Below are 18658 nucleotides of genomic sequence, written 5' to 3' on the forward strand. Positions count from 1 at the left end.
TCCTGACTTAACAGGCCACCCTAAGTCAGCTTCCACCTTTGGCCTAAAGGACAGTGGTTAGCACTGTTGCTTCACAGCACCAGGGACCCGGGTTCGATTCCCGGCTTGGGTCACTGCCTGTGTGGAGTCTACATGTCCTCCCCATGTCTGCGTGCGTTTCCTCTAGGTGCTCCGATTTCCTCCCACAAGTCCCGTAAGACATGCTTGTTAGGTGAATTGGACATTCTGAATTCTCCCTCCGTGTACCCGAACAGGCGCCGTTGAGTGGCGACTAGGGGATTTTCACAGTAACTTCATTGCAATGTTAATGTGAGCCTACTTGTGACACTAATAAAGATTATTATATGGTGGAGATCTTGCCTTCAAGTATTTTGCTTGGCTTCCTTCTTTTGTTTTAACTTAACCAATACATTTCATGCTCCCTGATTCACCATCAAACGCAATAATGTGCTTCTTTAAAATATTTGTGAGGCCACATTCTCCTTTGGTCATCTTGTTGACTTTGGCCCAGTTCAGTCAAATCTTCTCCATCAATGCTGGATAGTCTCCCTTTACTACATGTAGAACAAAGCTGCCGTTTGCCAATTAAGTTGCACAGCTACTTCAGTGCGGCGCTTCAATGAAACCACTTCCGTGCATGTCTTCAGCACTATTCTTGACGGGCTTAAGGGAATATGTTTAAGTTTCTTTATGTAGACAGTCTCTGGCACCAACAAGACTGCTGCTCCAATGTCAACTTCCATCCTTACTTGGCTGTCCATCCAGCAATGGAGTGACCCAGTATTAGTGTGTAGTACCAGCAATGGCTCGCATGTTCAGTGATAATTCCTCCTCTGACAGAGTTGCTTCGTTTTCCTCGACCCTTTTGTACAGAATTGGCATTCCTCCTCTTATTTTGTTTAAATGCTGCCCTGGTTTGTTCTTATTTTTACTTGGAGCTTGCATTTTCTTCCTGCAGATGCACTCAGTGTCATTTAATACCACAGCTTTCACATAGCTGGGGCGGGATTCTCCGTTTGCCAACGTCAAAATCGTGAAACGCGATTGGGCGGGAGAATAGCTTCCGACGTCGAAATCGCATAAGGTGCCGAGTTCCTGCCAAATCGGTATGCTCCGGCACCCCGAAAATGGCGCAAGTGTGTCGCTTGCCACGCAGGCTAAGAGCACAGTAGGCATATCGTTAGCGGGCCTGACGCCTCCGCGATTCACCGCCTTCGATGGGCCGATTTCCCGACAGTATGGTTCACATGTGGTTATACAAATCGTGAACCTGGCATCCTGGCTGCTGAGTGAGAGAGAGAGGAGGTAGGAAATGGTGAGGAGTGAATGCGGGCTGCTGGACTGGACACCGAACAGCCGGGGTGCCCCGTCACAGGACTGGGGCAGAGCCCAGGCACCGACTGCCATTACACCGGGCATCTTGCTGACCACCCACCCCGGCTCCTGGATCTACACATTGACACTGGCTGTATGGGTGGCCCTCTCCCCCGCAAATGGCACCCCCCCCCCCCCCCACCCCCCACGGCTTCGAGCACCCCGCCCAACCGGCAGCCACCCACCAGGGCAACAGCAAGGGCCACACCCAAGGCAGCTCCCAGTGAAGGCAGTGCCAGCCAACGGTGTCACTGGCAGCAGGGATGGCCGCCAGGACTGGAGCACCGATGGGGCCGGTTACCGACGGGGTGGGGTGGGAGTGGCATGCGTGGGTGGGGCCTGCAGTGTCAACCAGGGCAACCATGTAGCCCATGGAACCTGGAATCGCACGGGAGTGTGCACCATGCTAACATGTTGGCCTTTCAACCCCTGCAGAGAATTGCATTCGGACACCAACCCGCGATGATGGCCGCTGTGGTGATGGTCGCAGCCCTGCAAGATGCCCTATGGCCGCATGTGCAGGGGCCGCTCAGAGAGGAGGCAGAGGCTGCAACAGAGGACCGGGCTGCCGAGGGGCAGGTGGCAGCCGCATAGACTGGAGGGCCGGCCGCCCAACCGGCCGAGGAAGAGAAGGTGCCATTAAGGCACCGCATGAGGCCCCGCGTGTACCTCAACCGGATGTCGTTCGAGGACCTGCCTGATCGAGCATGCAGATGGACAGTGAGACACAACTGCCAGATAATGGCACACCTGGCACCGCGGGGGTTTCGGGGAGGACACCCTCTCCCGGTGACCGTCAAGGTGACGGTCGCCCTCAACTTTTATGCAACGGGGTCGTTCCAGTCGCCGAGTGGGAACCGTTCTTGGACCTCACAGACTTCGGTGCATCCATGCCGTCACAGACGCCCTGTATGCACATTACCATTAAGCTATTTTGCTGGTAGGGACAGCTGGTTTTCAAACAGTCGTCCCAGGTTGGCTTCAGCATTCACAGGATGTGGAAATTTACGCTCTTTGAAGAGACCTGAGAGGTCACTCTCAATCTTGCTTTTTGACTTGAACAGTTTTTCATTGAAGAGCCTCATCAGTACATCCATGTGGACCGCGCCCACCAGGAAGCACGGGTCCAGGGTGTGATCGATGGCATGCATGTCGCCCCACGAGCACCTGCAGATAACAGGCCGCTGTACACTAATAGAAAGGGGTTCCATTCCATGAACGTCCAGCTGGTCTGCGACAAACAGATGCGCGTCATACACTTCTGCGGCCGATACCCGGGCAGCGCGCACGACTCATTCGTATTTGCGCACTCTGTGATCCCCGACATATTTGATGGGCACACCGCCGGCTGCAGGGCTGGCTGCTGGGCAACCGGGATTACCTGCTGCGGTCATGGCTGATGACGCCTACGCAGAGGCCACTGACCGACGCGGGTACCTGCTATAATGACGCCCTTACAGCGACCAGGGGTGTGGTCGAGCGGTGCTTCGGCATCCTAAAGATGCGCTTCAGGTGCCTGGACCGTTCCGGAGGGGCTCTCCAGTATGATGCTGGGAGGGTCGCCCGCATCGTGGTGGCCTGCTGTATCCTCCACAATGTAGCTCAGCAGAGGAGGACGTCAATGAGGATTTGCAGACCTCGTCCAACGAGGAGGATGTGGGAGAGGGGGACAATGAGCGGGACATGGGGCCCAGGCAGGCACGAGAGGCCGCACAACGCCATCGCTAGGGCCAACGCGCACGAGACATCCTCATCACAACACGGTCCACTGACTAGCAGCGGGGATGGGAGTTTGCTGGCCAGGGGCACGGACGCCACCATCCCAGACCCACACTCCCTCCCCTCCCACACCACAAAACTACCTGTATGCACACCCCCTCAAAGACACATACCTGCGCTGCGACCAGCTGGGGGCACTGGGTTGGCATTGACAGCGGGTCTGGCCCATCTCGTGTTTTGTGCTCTGGGATAACACAGGCTGCAACTGGATGCAGCTTTAACCAAAAGGTACTCCAGACCTTGAAGTTAGTTCAATCTGATTTATTGAATCAGTAGCACAGTTCTCTATGAGTTCAACTCTCTGCTAACCTAAGTGTGGTTACTCTGTCTGACTGAACCAGACTAGCTCTTAGCCACTTGCTGGAGGTGTGATACTGTACATACACCCTGACTCACTCTGTAGATGTTCATCAGTGGAAAGAGGCGGAGTGTGAGTGACTCGTGCCTTTTATAGTGAGATACCACCCCTGAGTGTCCTGCCTGCTCATTGGTCATGTCCTGTTCTCTGTGTTCATTAGCTGCCTGTCTGTATATCATTATCTGCATATCATGACAGCCCATGGGATGGAGGATGATGACCACCCGCCCTGCGATGAGCTCCAGTGCTCCACATCGTTTGAGAATGTCTGGCTCATGCCCACAGTAGCACTTTCCACTTGGGTGATCCCTGCATGAGAGCTGGCCAGTCCATCACGCGGTCCCGTTGAATCCCTGGGGTGGGGGTGCTGGGGGTGGGGGATCAGCGCTGACCAGCCCACACCCATACCCACCAGACAGAGCACTGAGGCAGGTTTCAATGCTGTTAACAGGTGTTTATTGTGGAGAAATATATACAGCCGGTGCCCCTATAACTCAACTGTGCTCTGCACCCGTGCCCCGTTAACTGGTGTCTAACTTTCTGGCTTTACGGACCCTAACACTACGCCTAGGTGGTTCCCCAGACGGTACAGCAGGAGTGGAGGCGGCCTGCTGTGTCTTCTGCCCTGCGAAAAGGGCTCCCGTTGGCGCACGTCTCCTGGGACGATTCGTCCTGGATGGGCGCAGCCGATGTTCAGGCGTCCCGGATGGCATGGTGCCGCCCTGCTCTGCCCTCTCCCCATCAGATACACCAGGGACAGGAGGAGGGGAGTCCGAGCTGCTGTGCTGTTCCGGCACCTTCCCTGCAGGGGTCACCAGCACGGGCCCCTCGCATCCTCCCTCCTCGGGGTGCCCATTGGCCCCCAGGCTACTCCATGGGACGGAGATGCAGGCGGAGCCATCCCCTGACGCCACTGCCGCTGCCAGTCCTGGAAGCCCCCTCTGGTCTCGACCAGAGTCTGCACGTTCGTGGCCATGGAGCACAGGGAATGTGCCACCATCCTGAGGATCTGTGCCACATCAGCCAGTGACTGGGCCACCTCCCTCTGGGTCTGGGGCATCTCCCCCTGGGTCTGGGCCATGTCCATCTGAGGGTGGGTCACCTTACTGGGACTGGGCCACCCCACCCAGTGTCTGCACCATGCCGGCCAGTGCCTGGGCAATGCCGCCGATGTTCTCAGCCATGGCCTGCTGTGACTGGGCCATGCAGAGCAGCGCTGCTGCAATGTCCAGGTGGCTCTGGCACATGGCTGCCTGTGAGAGGGCAGCCCGGACCTGTGAGAGGGCAGCTCTGACCTGAGCCTCGTCCCCCGCCTGCACTGAATGCCCTAGGCCTTGCACACTGACCCATATCCGACACCGTCGCCCCCATTGCCTCCACAGCGGACGCCCCCCCATGCGGTGTCAGCATGGGTGGCACGCATGACCGGCACCAACCCCTGCTCCTGCACGCAGATGGACTCCTCCACCTGCACTCGCAGGTGCTGGAAGCCGGCTGCCATCCCCTCTTGTAGTCCCAGGGTGTCTGACTGCACCTGCACTGTGGCTGGGACTGGATGTTCCAGAAGCCTGGGACCCGTCTGGACAGCAGCTGGTTCCTGGGGCCGACCTGCCCTCCGACCATCCAGCCCCTTGGCTGCTCCTCCTTCCACCTGCTGTACCAGATGCGATGTGTGGCTCGCACCAAGTAGTGTCCCAGGAGCTTCTTCGGTAATGTGCCCAACTGAGGTGTTAATCTCTGAGATGGTGGGAGGTGTGGGAGACAGCTGTGACGGAAAGTCAGTGTCCTGCTACAACCCGAACTCTGGGGTCTCCTGGGTCTCGGGCGGAGGCCTGGTGTTCGGGCTGCTCTGCCTGTCAGTGCTCGGCCGTCTGGGAGGCACCGGCTCTGGCATTGGCTGGTGGTGGGTGCTCCGGATAGACCGGCCCCATATCTGACAGATCCTGTAAGACACAACGACATGTATGGTTAGACAGCAGTGCGGGGGGGGGGGGGGGGGGGGGGGGGGTACGGGTTTGGGGGGGGCGGGCCAGACATGTGTCATGGGGATCTGCAACTAAGCAGGTCTCACTTTCTTGCCCACCGACGACCTCTACGTGGGCGAACATCTTTCCTCCAGGCCGCCAATCACATCCCGTGCCCTCTGCTCGGGCACGGTGAGGGGCCGTAGGTCTGGTGGTTCCCCCTCCGGTCTTCTCCCGCACCCGGCTGTTGTGCGCGGCCTTCTCCTTGGGTGAGGGGGTGGTAGATCGTGCAGTTTCTTCCTGGATGCCAGTCCGGCTGACATTGCCCACGGCGCTGACGGCCTCTGCGACCTGCGCTCAGGCAGGGCGAATGGCGGTGCCTGGCGGCCTTTCTCCCGGGCCGGGGTACAGAATCATCCTTCTCTCCTCCATGACGTCCAGGAGGGTATCCAGCTCAGTGTCCCTGAACCGTGGCGCTGCTCTCCTTGCAGCCATCTTGTTGACTGGGACGGTGTGTGTGGGGGGGATGGATCGTTTAAGTGTGGCTGCGGCTTGTGAGCCTCATGTGCGGCAATCACGGACCCGGCGAATCTGGCGCCGTTTTGCATTCCACGTGGCGATGGTGCTAACCCATTTCGAGTTGCTGAATCGGTGCACCTGTTGCGCCGTTTCTCCTGTCGCAATACACCACTACTTCCACGCCGCCGTCAGCACATAGTCTCAGAAATGGAGAATCCAACCCTTGATCTTTACACCAGTATTCAGCAGCAGAATGCCCTGACTTTGCACATCGTTAATGTGTGCATACCTCGAGATTCTTGGGTGCCAATTCAGTAGCCATTTTGTGTATTTGAGTGCACAAACTCAATTGCTGCTATCCCTTTGCAGACAGCTGGTTGGAAACAGTGATTTCCATAGCATTCTGCAGGTTAAGATTACTCTCAGTTAGCAAACGTTTCTGGATTGTTTTGCTGCGTAGACCACAAGTCAGTCTGTCCCGAATAGTATCATTCAGCACATCTCTGAACTCTCAACATTCTGCAAGTCTTTTAAGGACAGTCACAAACAGCGCGATTGACTCCCTCTCTTATGCAATCTAAAGTGCTCTACAATTGCCAAGATTTCGGCGAAAAATGTACTTACAAAATATCTACAATCTGCTTGTACATCTTAATGATTGGCTTATCAGGTTGCATTAAATTGCGGAGGCGATTACAGGTTTTTCCCCCCATCACGCTCAGGAAAGTGGGCACCATAATATTTTCAGCTATTTTGTTTTCCTGTGCAAAATAGTCAAAACGCTCCATCAAGAAACTCCATCACTCACATTTTCATCGAAGGGTTCATGATGCTGAAAACCCCTGTCATTTTTCCACAAAAAGAGCTTTCCTGTGTGCACACTTCGCAACCGGGTTTTCAGCAGCTACCTTGATTCCATCACACACAAAGCAACAACCTAAGCTTCAGCCTCTTTATCTATCACAGATAGCTTATAATCAGACAGATTATCGTTATTCATGTCCACCTAGCGTGTTAGTTCACCATAGCACATGCCGTGCTGGGTGAAAAGTTTTAATTTCGAAAAAAAATTCCCCAACTTTTCTTGGTAAATTTCTTCTTCCCGAGTGACTAGTCAGTGTATGTTCATAGTCCTCATCGCCATTTTTGTATTGTGTTTTGGAGGTGTGATACGAGGGAGCACGAAGGTTTAAAACAACGGAACTTTATTTACAATATGTTAACTCTTACATGGCTGTTCTTCTCTCTTTCCTGCCCTAGGACTTATGATGTCACTTCCAGTGAATGCATTAATACAGCAGAGCTTCACAAGTGCTAATAAGAATTAATGCAAATACATAGCAGTGGAGGAAAGTGATCTGGCTTTAAATTCTAATAAATTTAATTAATGATATATTGAGGTAGAAGTAAGATAGCCAGTCAAAGCAGGCCCAGAAAGCATAGCAGGATAATGGAAAGATTTGGTTGTTTCTTGTGTTATTCATGAAATACCTTTCTCTTCCAGAATATTTCCCAGGGATACACAACCTATGGCTCTCACGTGGGGATGCAGCCACACCCTTCGCAGACCAGCGGCATGATTCCTCCTGCCTATTCGAACCAACCGTACCAGACCAGTCACACAGCCAACAATCCTGCACTTGCCGATCAGGTTCGGCAGATGCAGCAACGACCAAGTGGTTATGTTCACCAGCAAGCTCCTGCTTATGCACACTCCATGCAAAACACACAGAGGTACGTGATGTAGAAAATCTGATTTGCCAGACCTAACTTTGATTCTTCCCCCCACTCAATATGTCCCAGTAACTTTCAGCAACTGTACAGTATTTAAGAATAGAATAATTTTCTATCTCTGCTTTTTTAATTTATTATTTGTCCTTTTTAATGTTTGTTTACAATTTCTTTTCCACACTGCTGCTATATAGTTTTAAGATCTGTGTGTCAACTTGGCTTAGCCGGTAGCACTCTCACTCCTAGGCCATTTACCAGGGGCTGACACTCCTCAGTGTGCCACAGCAGGAGACCTGCATTTTGATTCACTTGGAACATTAAACTGAGGCTCAGTTACCTCTTTTGGTGGTTCAGATGGGTGTTGAAGGTCTTCTGACCTTTTCAAAGGAACAGCAAGACGTTCTCTAAGTGTCCTGGCTAATATTACTTCTTCAATCAATATCAGAAAACATGTGAAATAATCACTCATTTCATAACTGCTAGTGATATGTTGTTGGCAAAGAATGCATTGTCACAACTTGGCAGCTGTTTTTCAAAGTTAGTTGTCTAAAGCACCAGAAAAGACAAGAGGAAAACCTATTCAAAGGAGGATGTTGTTTGACAATTAGATAATTTTATCACTTTCAAATTTTAAGTTTTTAAATATTTAAGGTGATTTAGCCACGGTTAGTTTTGCTGTAACTACCAGTATGGCTGAACATAAAACCATGGTCAGGAAATATATTTTGAGGGTAAAGATAAAATTACTCAAATTAAGCACAGTTGAACACCAACTCCTTGCTTAGTTCTGAAGGTAATCTATTAAAGTAATTCATTCGAAGAGGTAACATTCCATTGTCTAAGTATACAAGGCGGGTTGATCTGATACCAGAAAAAACAGATTAACAGACTGATTGAAATTTGTTGGCACAAACAACCTATGGAAGGTGGCACAAATGGAAGCTAGCTCACCAATACAAGTGACCCCTTTCCATGAGCCCCCATATAATGTACACTTCAGATATTTCAAGAACCAACATATTACCTGTTCATGATTGGGATCTAAATTGGAAAAATTAATAAATATGAGGTAGTAAGGGAAAATACAGAGATTTGAACTTATTGCAGAACGTCTACTTTTGTGAACTTCACTAATTCTACTGATGGCCTTTTGCCACACTTTAACTGTTATACATGGAGCATGTGCAGCATTAAGTTGCACAAAAGAACAAAGATGTGGAAGCATAACACCTGTAAAATGGTTTTCGTACTCCTTGGAAGTCATAAACTGAGATGCAGAGAAAAATGTTTATCCTGTCACTAAACCAAGTTTATCAAACATGGTTTTCTGAGATTCACCCAGATGGGAGATCTGATGGTATTTATAAATGTTCCGAAATAATTGATGCTACGTTTGATTCATATGGGTTTTTTTGCTCACTTCTGTATTCAAAATATATTTGCAAAGGGATGAAACCTTTGAAGTGACATATTTCATACTGAGAAAAACTGTTCCTTTCAGCTGATGGTTCAAGGACAAGGGGACACAGATTTAAGATTTAGGACAAGAGATACAGGCAGGGATGTGTGAAGAACTGTTTTACACAGCTTGTGATAATGGCCTGGAACTTGCTGCCTTCAAAGGTGATTGAAGCAGAAACAATCAATGATTTCAAAAGGAAATTGGATGGGTGAGGGAAATAAACTTGCAGGGATATGGGAATAAAGTGGGAGATGGGACTGACTGAATTGCTCTACATAAAGTCAGTAAGGATTCAAACATGAATGCCCTCCTTCTGTGCCAGTATGATTCAATAAGACAGGCTTGTATTTTCCAACATGTTTCAAAGCAAATTAACAGCAATCCAGGAGAGAAGTCATGTTTCATAGACGATTTAAAATTTGAATTTTGACCATCTGTTATTTTTCAGCTGTTTACCCATGTAACACTTTGAAAGCACATAAAAATATTTTGACATGCCATTGCAAGTATTATTACGAATAAAATTGTAGGAACGTTTACATAAGTAACTCGATTTTCTCTCCTCCACCCTTCTCACCTTGCTGTTGATGAGATGACCACATTTCAGACCAATCCACCTATGGCATGCCAAATTATATGTGAGGACCACCTCCCACCCTCAAATTCTTATCAATTCCTATCACTTGCCCATTGGAGCTAGAACATTCTTTGGCACAATATCGCTTACATTTTACCTAACGAGTAGCCTGTGACTGCTTCTCGATATAACGTTTTCTCTAATCCAGCTTCTATAAACTTGAGCTCATCCAAAACTGCTTCACGTGTACCAACTCGCACAAAGTCCTATTTACAAATGTGCTTGCTGGTGTGCATTAGTTCCTGGCCCACCGGCATTTTAATTTTAAACTTTTCATGCTTGTATTCAAATCCCTCCATTGTCTCCTCTTATCTCGGTAACATGCTTTATCCCTGTAACCCTTTGAGAACACTGTTTCTCCAGCTTTTGCAGTCCTCTTCTACATCCCCCATTTCCTTTACCTCACCATTGGCAGCAATTCCTTCAGCCTGATCTGGAATTCACTTTGTATAGCTCTCCAACTCCCTTCACCCCACCCCCTACAACCCTTTTAAAGTTGCTTAAAACCTAATTCTGTAACTAAGTTACCCGTCCTAGTATCTTCCTCAGTGGCTTGAATTGATTTTGTCTGTTAGCCACCTATGTAGCACTTTTGAATATATTAAAGGTGCTATACAAATGCAACTCGAGATTAAGTATGTATTTTTCTTTGCAGGTTATCCCACCAACCCATGCAACAGGCACCATTGATGACGGGAATTAATCATATGACCCCACAGAATGTTCACACAACTATGAGGAGTAATCAGTTGGGTCAGGAACAGCAGTATCTACGACAGCAGCAGATCTTGAGGGTAGGTTCTTCTCAAACATTGTTCAGGAATGAATGTTTAAGCGGGCTGCTTTGCCTTGAATGCTGTTGAGCTTCTTGAGTATTGTTGGAGCTGCGCTCATCCAGGCAAGTGGAGAGTATTCCAACACATTTCTGATCTGGGCCTTGTAGATGGTGGACTGGCTTTGAGGAGTTAGGAACTGAGTTACTCACCGCAGAATTTCAAGCCTCTGGTTTATCCTCTTTAAAAATCAGGGTATAATTTGGGATCCTCTGTCTCTGGCACTGCCTCTGTATCCAAGGCAAGAACCTTGCAATTTCTAACCTTATTTCTTAGATCCATCTCTTCTTTATCTATTTTTATCTCATCCAGTATCTGGCATCCTCCTCATTTACCATTGTCCGGTATAAACTGTACTGCACAGTATTCCTTTAGTATCTCAGCCATACCTTCTGCTTCCACCAATAGATATGCAATTTTATTCCTAATTGACTCCACTGATAACCTTTTTTTAACTGTTAATCTGCCCGTTGAAGACTTTTCGCATATCCATTTATGTTAGCCATCTATCTTCATTTATTGTGTTTTGACCCATTTATTTCCTGACCATCTGGAAAATCCTCATTCTCATCTCTTTGTCCTCACTTAAAAAAACACATGTTTTCAGCTACTCAAAATTAAAACTCTTGAATTACTGTTTAAACTCAGATCATTCTAGATTAGATTTACTCTTCATCCACCGCCTCCACCTCACAGAATTGCAGGTATATAGTGGACTAGAAGTCCAGGGAAAGCTTTTCCTGCAATTTTGGGTTTACTCTCACTAAAAAGAAAATTCTTGAATTGGTGTGCAGCAGCAGCACGTACAGCAACAACAACAACAGCAGCAGCAACAACAACAGGTGCAGCAGCAGCAGCAACAACAACAGGTGCAGCAACAGCAACAGCAACAGCAGCAGCAGCAACAGCAACAGCAACAACAGCAGCAACAGCAACAACAGCAGCAACAGCAACAGGCTCAACCCCAACCACAGACACTGGGAATGCAGGCCATTCCACCTCAGCAGTCCATGGTAAGGTCTAATTTACCCTGATTATGATATTGAAGCAATGTGACCTCTACTTTCAGAACAAAAGGGCGGCATTGTAGCACAGTGGTTTGCACAGCAACCTCACAGTGCCAAGGACCCAGGTTCAATTCTGGCCTTGGGTGACTGTTTTTGTGGAGATTTCACTTCCCATGTCTGCGTGGGTTTCCTCCGGGTGCTCTGATTTCCTCCCACAGTCCAAGATGTGCAAGTTAGGTGGATTGGCCATGATAAATTGCCCCTTAGTGTCCAAAATGGTTAGGTGGGAATAGGGCAGGGGCGTGGGCGTGGGCCTGGGTAGGGTCCTCTTTCAGAAGGTTGGTGCAGGCACAATAGGCCGAATGGCCTCCTTCTGTACTATGATTCTATACAAGATGTAATGCCATGTGCTGCTATAATTTATGACTCAAATTGAGTTAGTAAACATAGTGATGGCCAAGAAATCATTAAGTTGTATCTTCCTTTTTCCCCTTTCCTCTTCCAAAAGCATCTGTTCCTAACTAAAAGCAGAACCAGCATGATTGTAGGTTCGAACCTTCAGCTACAATGCTAGTTTAGGCATTGCTATTGCTCTTGACATACCTTGGCTAAGAAGACAAATCATCCACAAGATTTCTGTTGACACTACAGGAAATTATGTATGTGTTGATGGCATTGCATGTTCCCATGATGAAAAAGTCCTTGACACTTGTGACTAACACGAAGAATTATCATTTTTAATTTCTTGGTTATGGTGAGAAAACAAATAGTGGGGGGGAGGAATTTTCCGCCCACCCCCCAGCATGTTTCTCGGCAGTGCGAGGCGGCCCGCGATTGGCTGGCAGTGGGGTCTTCTGGTCCCGCCGCTGTCAATGGGATTTCCCATTGAATCACGCCCCGCTGCCGGGAAAGCCATGGCCCAAGATAATTAGCAAGTCCTAAATTGTTTTCCTATTCTAAAAAGAAAGTGGGGGAAATATCAGCATGTTTTAATTATTTTTCAGTTCCAGAGACAAGGAATGCAACAGACGCAGCAACAACAGCAGACGGCAGCACTGGTCAGGCAATTACAACAGCAGCTTTCAAGTAAGGTTAATGTACTTCTGGTTGTTTAGCTCTGCTTATCATAATGGGGGGGGGGGAAAATTGAGCCTGACACCATTAAATGCTGCTAGTCAAACTGACCCAGAACCCCTGTACAATACCTTTGACAGTGTTCCCACTTTTCCTCACATAGGAAGGGAAGAACAGGGCTAGGTCATTCAGCTTCCGGAGCCTGTTCGCCATTCAATGAGATCATGGCTGTTTTGTGATGTAGTTCATTATACCTGCCTTTTCATCATATTCCTTTCTAATTTCGATTAACTAAAGCCTATTGATATTAAATTTAAAATCAACAATTGATTGAACATCAATTGCCATTTTCGGAAGACGGTTCCTAACTTTTACATCTTTATTCAAGAAAGGAGGAAGAGAAAGAACAAGAAACTATAGCTTAGTTAGCCTAACATCTATCATAGGAAATTGCTAAATCTATTATTAAGGAAGTCATAGCAGGATTCTGAGGAAATCATAATAGGATCAGGCAGCATCAACATGGTGTTTAGCTAATTTATTAGATTTCTTTGAGGAAGTAACAAGCAAGGTGGATATAGGGAAATGAGATGTGGATTTCCAAAAGACATTTGAAAAGGTGCCACACCAAAGATTACTATACAAAATAAGAACACATGGTGTGGAGTTAACATATTAGCATGGATAAAGGATTGATTAGCTAACAGGAAGAAGAGAGGAGGGATAAATGTGTAATTTAAACAGCATGAGTATGGCAAATGGAATCTTGGCCTTTATTGCAAGAGTAATGGAATCTAAAAGTTTGGGCAATTTTACTTCTAACTTCAGCGTAACTATTTTAAACACCCAGACCGAGTCCCAACGGGACAGCCCTCTTCCCCGACCCAGCCCAGCCTCGCCCCCACAATGTCCGACTCCCCACCCATGATGGGAACCCCCTCTACCCCCACCCATTTACGTTCTACACTTACCTTCTCCCTGGTCTGTGATTTTCAATGGAACATTTACACTTGCCTGCTTTACAACAGCCAGTGCTATTAAAAAAGGGGGTTGTCTTCCTTTGCTCCACTCTTTTTCCACTTTGTCTCTGGAGCCAGGGACCTGCCTGGGTGGCTTGAGCCTCACCTGGCCTGAGTAAATTATGGCCCTATCTGCAAATTTCCAGCTGGGAGTGATTTCCTATCTCATTTAATTTATCAAGATAGGCACTAATAAGCAGATATCTTGGGATTAACCTATGTGCCCATCAATACTGGTTACAGAAGGACAGAAAAGAAAGAGAAACCCGTAAAGGCTGGATTTTTCATTGATGAGAAAACCCTAGCTCACTTAGAAAACACACAAAAATCAAAACTGGTTTTATTATAAGGGATTCTTGCTGTCTAAACTCTACACTAAATAGACTTGCAAAGCTTGGAACAAATCCATCTCAAAAGTGTTGAGATTAATTAACCAACTGAACCATGTAAGCATCTAAGCAGTTCACCCACTTTTCTAAACATGTACTGATTAATAAATGGGATGTTCCTATACTTGCACAACAGTAACAATAAATGTTACAATATTCTGTGACATGCTGAGCATTTGCTGCATTTTCTATTTGTATTGCAGACTTCCAGAATCTGCAGTAATGTTATATGTTCCTTGGGAAGACGGTTAGATGTTTTATCTCTAGAACTGAAACCAAACTGACTGAATAAATTGATTCAACAGTGGCACATAATTTTTCTTCTGCAAGGTTTCTTTTCCTCTGATACTGCGTCCAGTCAAACGTTTCTGAGAGTTGATTTGTTGATATTTGAGTCATGCCCACTCACGTTTGTTATTTTGATTCAACAGATTCACAACCACAGAAGAATCCAAACCCATACTATTAACGCTGGAATCTCCTGAAATAAAAGAATGTGTCTCGCTCACCACATGGTCCTCCCCAGATTCTGTCTGCTGTTATCCAAAGGAATGTTCGATTGTGACTGAAACAAACCTTGGACACACGTTTACTGATTGTCCTATGGAATTGGCTTTTTAATTGACCACTTCCTCATGTACTTAACGGATTGCACTCGATGCATATTCACTGTTGTAAAATATTATTTTTCAACATTTAAAAGCTGAGAGATGCTGGTATATTTTTCCATTCTCCCTCCATCCCATCCCATCCTATTCTCTTCAATGAGGAGATCAGGAAGGCTGAACTATTGGACATCTGTGCTCAACAACAGTACTTCATGTGATGTGCATTTAATTAACACATAATTTAATTGTCATAGACCTTGTAACCTGAAGAACGATCCAGCACAATTTGTAAACTTCCATACAGCTTTGTTAGTTGCTGCCAATGATTGAGATTCACAAGATGTCATATTGTTACTGAAACTGTTACTCCCAGCAGCTGCGCCAGTGCTGTTTTTTTTACATATATATATATTTTTTATAAATATATATAAATATATACAGTTGTGTGTATATATACACATAGAAAGCAGTCTATGAACATTAATTTTTAATTGTTTTCATTAATGTTTCATATTGATGCTCTTAAAACTAAAGAGCCCAAGAAATTATTGTAACCCTTTTTTCTGCTCATACCTGGAAATCACTGACTTATTGGGGTGTGCCTCCACAGAGCCATTAGCAATTTGATAGCTCTCTGTGTAAACATTTTTGTTAAATTAAATTGCATGCAGGCCACTCAATAACGCATGTCATCATAGTCAAGTCTGAACTTGTCCAAACGAGTACTGTTTCCACGATAGGTCATTGAATAATGATCAGAAACCAGAATATGTGCCTTGGCATATCAATAGAAGGAACAATTTTACAAAGTCAGAAGAGAAGTGTTTTGACCTGTTTGGCAGCAAGAAAAATGATTTTCAGATTGGTCTTCACTTGCCATTTTTAATACATACTCTAGATTGCAAAGTGAGCTATTGAAGTTTGTATGTGTGCTGGAGAGAAAATTATGCTTCAGAAATACTACAATAGTGTTGCCACTGCAAGTTTTCTACATTGTATGCTTATAATTGTTTCTTTAGTTAATTCAGGGAAAGGTGGGGAGCAGCATCTCTCAGTCTTCTGATTCGAAATTCTACCAACTATTGAGACAGGACACATGGTGGTTTATTGTATGTGTCTGCCACGTTCAGTGCTTTGAATGAATTCAGAGTACCCAGTGAAAGTAAGACCTTTGTAATAGAAAGACAAAGTAGTCTATGAAATACTGCAGTTGTTACTGCGTACTTCGAAAATGTGTTTGCAATTCAGTTGTTGGCTCCTACTAACACAACTCAACTGGTTGAGAACAAAACTTATTAGAGAAGAACACCTGAACCAACGATTATATTGTACGAGTGTGGAGCTACCGAGATTTACTGAGGACACGGTTAAATTGAGAAGCTTCAGATACTGCCATCGCAACTTTGAAAATTCTTCACCCCAATGTTTTTCTGAACTTAACCCAACAAAAGCAGTTTCCAGTTCTCCATCCAATGATTTATCTTTATATTTTAAAGAAAGGTAAGGCTCATAATTTTCACTCAATGCAAACCTTCAACTTTGCTTTTGAGGTTTGGCTCATTCCAAAGGTAATTTTTCCTTAAGAAAATTTGTTTTAGCAAGCTGCAGGTACGAAAAGAAGCACAAAGTGCAGAGCACATAGTGCTTGAATGGAATCTGGGGCTTAAGTATGATGGAAATAAACTACTGAAATTGAATATATCTATAATGCGGGGCTTGGGGGGGGGGGGGGGGAGGGGGGGCAGAGAAAGGTGGCAGGAAACTCTCTGAAGTTGCTGTTTCTGAAGAAATTTGTGGAACAGGTTACTAAGTGATGTGAAACAATACCCCCTCCCATTAAGTTGTAGGAGAGTAAGCCTGGTGGAGAAAAGAATATCACACTGTACAGAAAAAAATACTTTCTATCTTGGTTTGTAAAACTGTACCCACATATTAAAAATTATGTACATTTTTGGTAATTGATTTGTTTTTTCTTTAAGAAAATTCTGATGTAAAGAAAAAATTCAAGATAGTGTATGTATAAAAAAATTGTACATGTGTTGTTTTTATATATAAAACACAAACACTGGTCAATATGATAGAGATGACCAAATGAATCAGAAGATCCAGGACTCCGTTTTTATGACTTTTTGCATGCATTATCTTTTTCATATATGGTGTAAATTTTCATCATTTACAATGAGCTGGGTAACTTTCTCGCCTTGTCATGATCGCCATTTCTGCTTTTTAATTTATAAACCCCTGGGTGGCACGGTGGTTAGCACAGGGACTACGGCGCTGAGGACCCGGGTTCGAATCCAGGCCCTGGGTCACTATCCATGTGGAGTTTGCACATTCTCCCCGTGCCTGCGTGGGTTTCACACTCGCAACCCAAAAATGTGTTGGTTAGGTGGATTGGTCACGCTAAATTGCCCCTTAATTGGAAAAAAAAATAATCTGGTACACTAAATTAATTTTTTTAAATAGTTATGAACCCATGTTGAAAGGACATAATTTTGCTGGTGGAAACCATGCAACTAATTCACCAGTATGTGGAAATAATTATGATCTGCAATTTGCCACTCTGGGCAGAACAGCCATTGTTTATTACATTACCATCAGTAACAGATTTTGATACCTGTAGGTCCAGTTTTTATTCATTTTTATGGGATCTGGGATTCGCTGGCGAGACCAGCATTTGTTGCCCATCCCTAATTGCCCTTGAGAAGGTGATGGTGAGTTACCTTCTTGGACCGCTGCAATCCTTGTGGTCTAGGCATACCCACTGAGAGGGAGTTAAGGAATTTGACCCAGCGACAGTGAAGGAACGGCGATATATTTCTAAGTCAGGATGGTGAGTGACTTGGAGGGGAACTTCCAGATGGTGGTATCCCAGGTAGCTGCTGCCCTTGTCCTTCTAGATGGAGCTGATTGTGGGTTTGTCTAAGAACATTGGTGAGTTCCTGCAGTGCATCTTGTAGATATTACACACTGCTGCTACTGTGCACTGGTAGTGGAAGGAGTGAATGTGAAACGGGTGCCGATTAATTAGGCTGCTTTATCCTGGATGGAGTTGAACTTCTTGAGTGGTGTTGCAGCTGCACTCATCCAGGCAAGTGGGGAGCATTCCATCATACTCTTGACTTGTGCCTTGTAGTACAGGGCTTTGTGGAGTTGAGAAGTGAGTTAGTTGCTGCAGGATTCCTAGCCTCTGAGCTTTTCTTGTAGCCACAGTATTTATATGGCTAGTCCAGTTCAGTTTCTGGTCAATTGTAACCCCAGGATGTTGATCATGGCGGATTCAGTGATGGTAATGCTGTTGAATGTCATGGGGGGGATGGTTTAATTCTCTCTTATTGGGGATGGTCATTGCTAGCACTTGTGTGGCGTGAATGATAGTTTCCACTTGTCAGCCCAAGCCTGAATATTGTCCCTGTCCTTGCTGCATTTGTACGTGGGCCTGCATCAGTGTCTGAGGAATCGCAATGGTGCTGAACATTGTGCAATCATCAGCGAACACCACCACATTTGACCTTATGAAGGTAATGAAGCAGCTGAGATTTTTGGCGTAGGACACTACCCTGAGGAATTCCTGCGTGTGATATCCCGGGATTGAGATGACTGATTCCAACCACCGCAACCATCTTCCCTTGTGCTGGGTATGACTCCAACCAGCGGAGAGTTTTCCCCCTGATTTACATTGACTCCAGTTTTGCTGGGGCTCCTTGATGCTAGACTCAATCAAAGGCTACCTTGATGTCAAGGGCAGTCACTCTCACCTCACCTCTGGGGTTCAGTGTTTTTTGTCTATGTTTGAAACAAGATTGTAATGAAGTCATGAGGCTGAGAGACCCTCGGAGAACACAAACTAGGCGACAGTGGACAGTGAGCAGGTTATTGTTAAGTAAATGCTGCTTGATAGCAC

General features: G+C 46.3%; 1 protein-coding gene across 1 annotated transcript in view; it reads left to right on the forward strand.

Annotated features, from left to right (window-relative positions):
- The window catches only part of med12 (mediator complex subunit 12), a 225697-nt gene extending 208839 nt beyond the window's left edge, over positions 1-16858 (forward strand). The window contains exons 40-44 of the mRNA XM_072505518.1: positions 7499-7728; positions 10480-10618; positions 11452-11670; positions 12669-12750; positions 14578-16858. Of these exons, the coding sequence (XP_072361619.1) occupies positions 7499-7728; positions 10480-10618; positions 11452-11670; positions 12669-12750; positions 14578-14615 (708 nt within the window). The 3' untranslated portion in view covers positions 14616-16858. The remainder of the gene's footprint in view (positions 1-7498; positions 7729-10479; positions 10619-11451; positions 11671-12668; positions 12751-14577) is intronic.
- Positions 16859-18658: the final 1800 nt, after the last annotated feature.

This window comes from Scyliorhinus torazame, chromosome 5, assembly GCF_047496885.1.
Source record: "Scyliorhinus torazame isolate Kashiwa2021f chromosome 5, sScyTor2.1, whole genome shotgun sequence".
Lineage (NCBI taxonomy): Eukaryota > Metazoa > Chordata > Chondrichthyes > Carcharhiniformes > Scyliorhinidae > Scyliorhinus > Scyliorhinus torazame.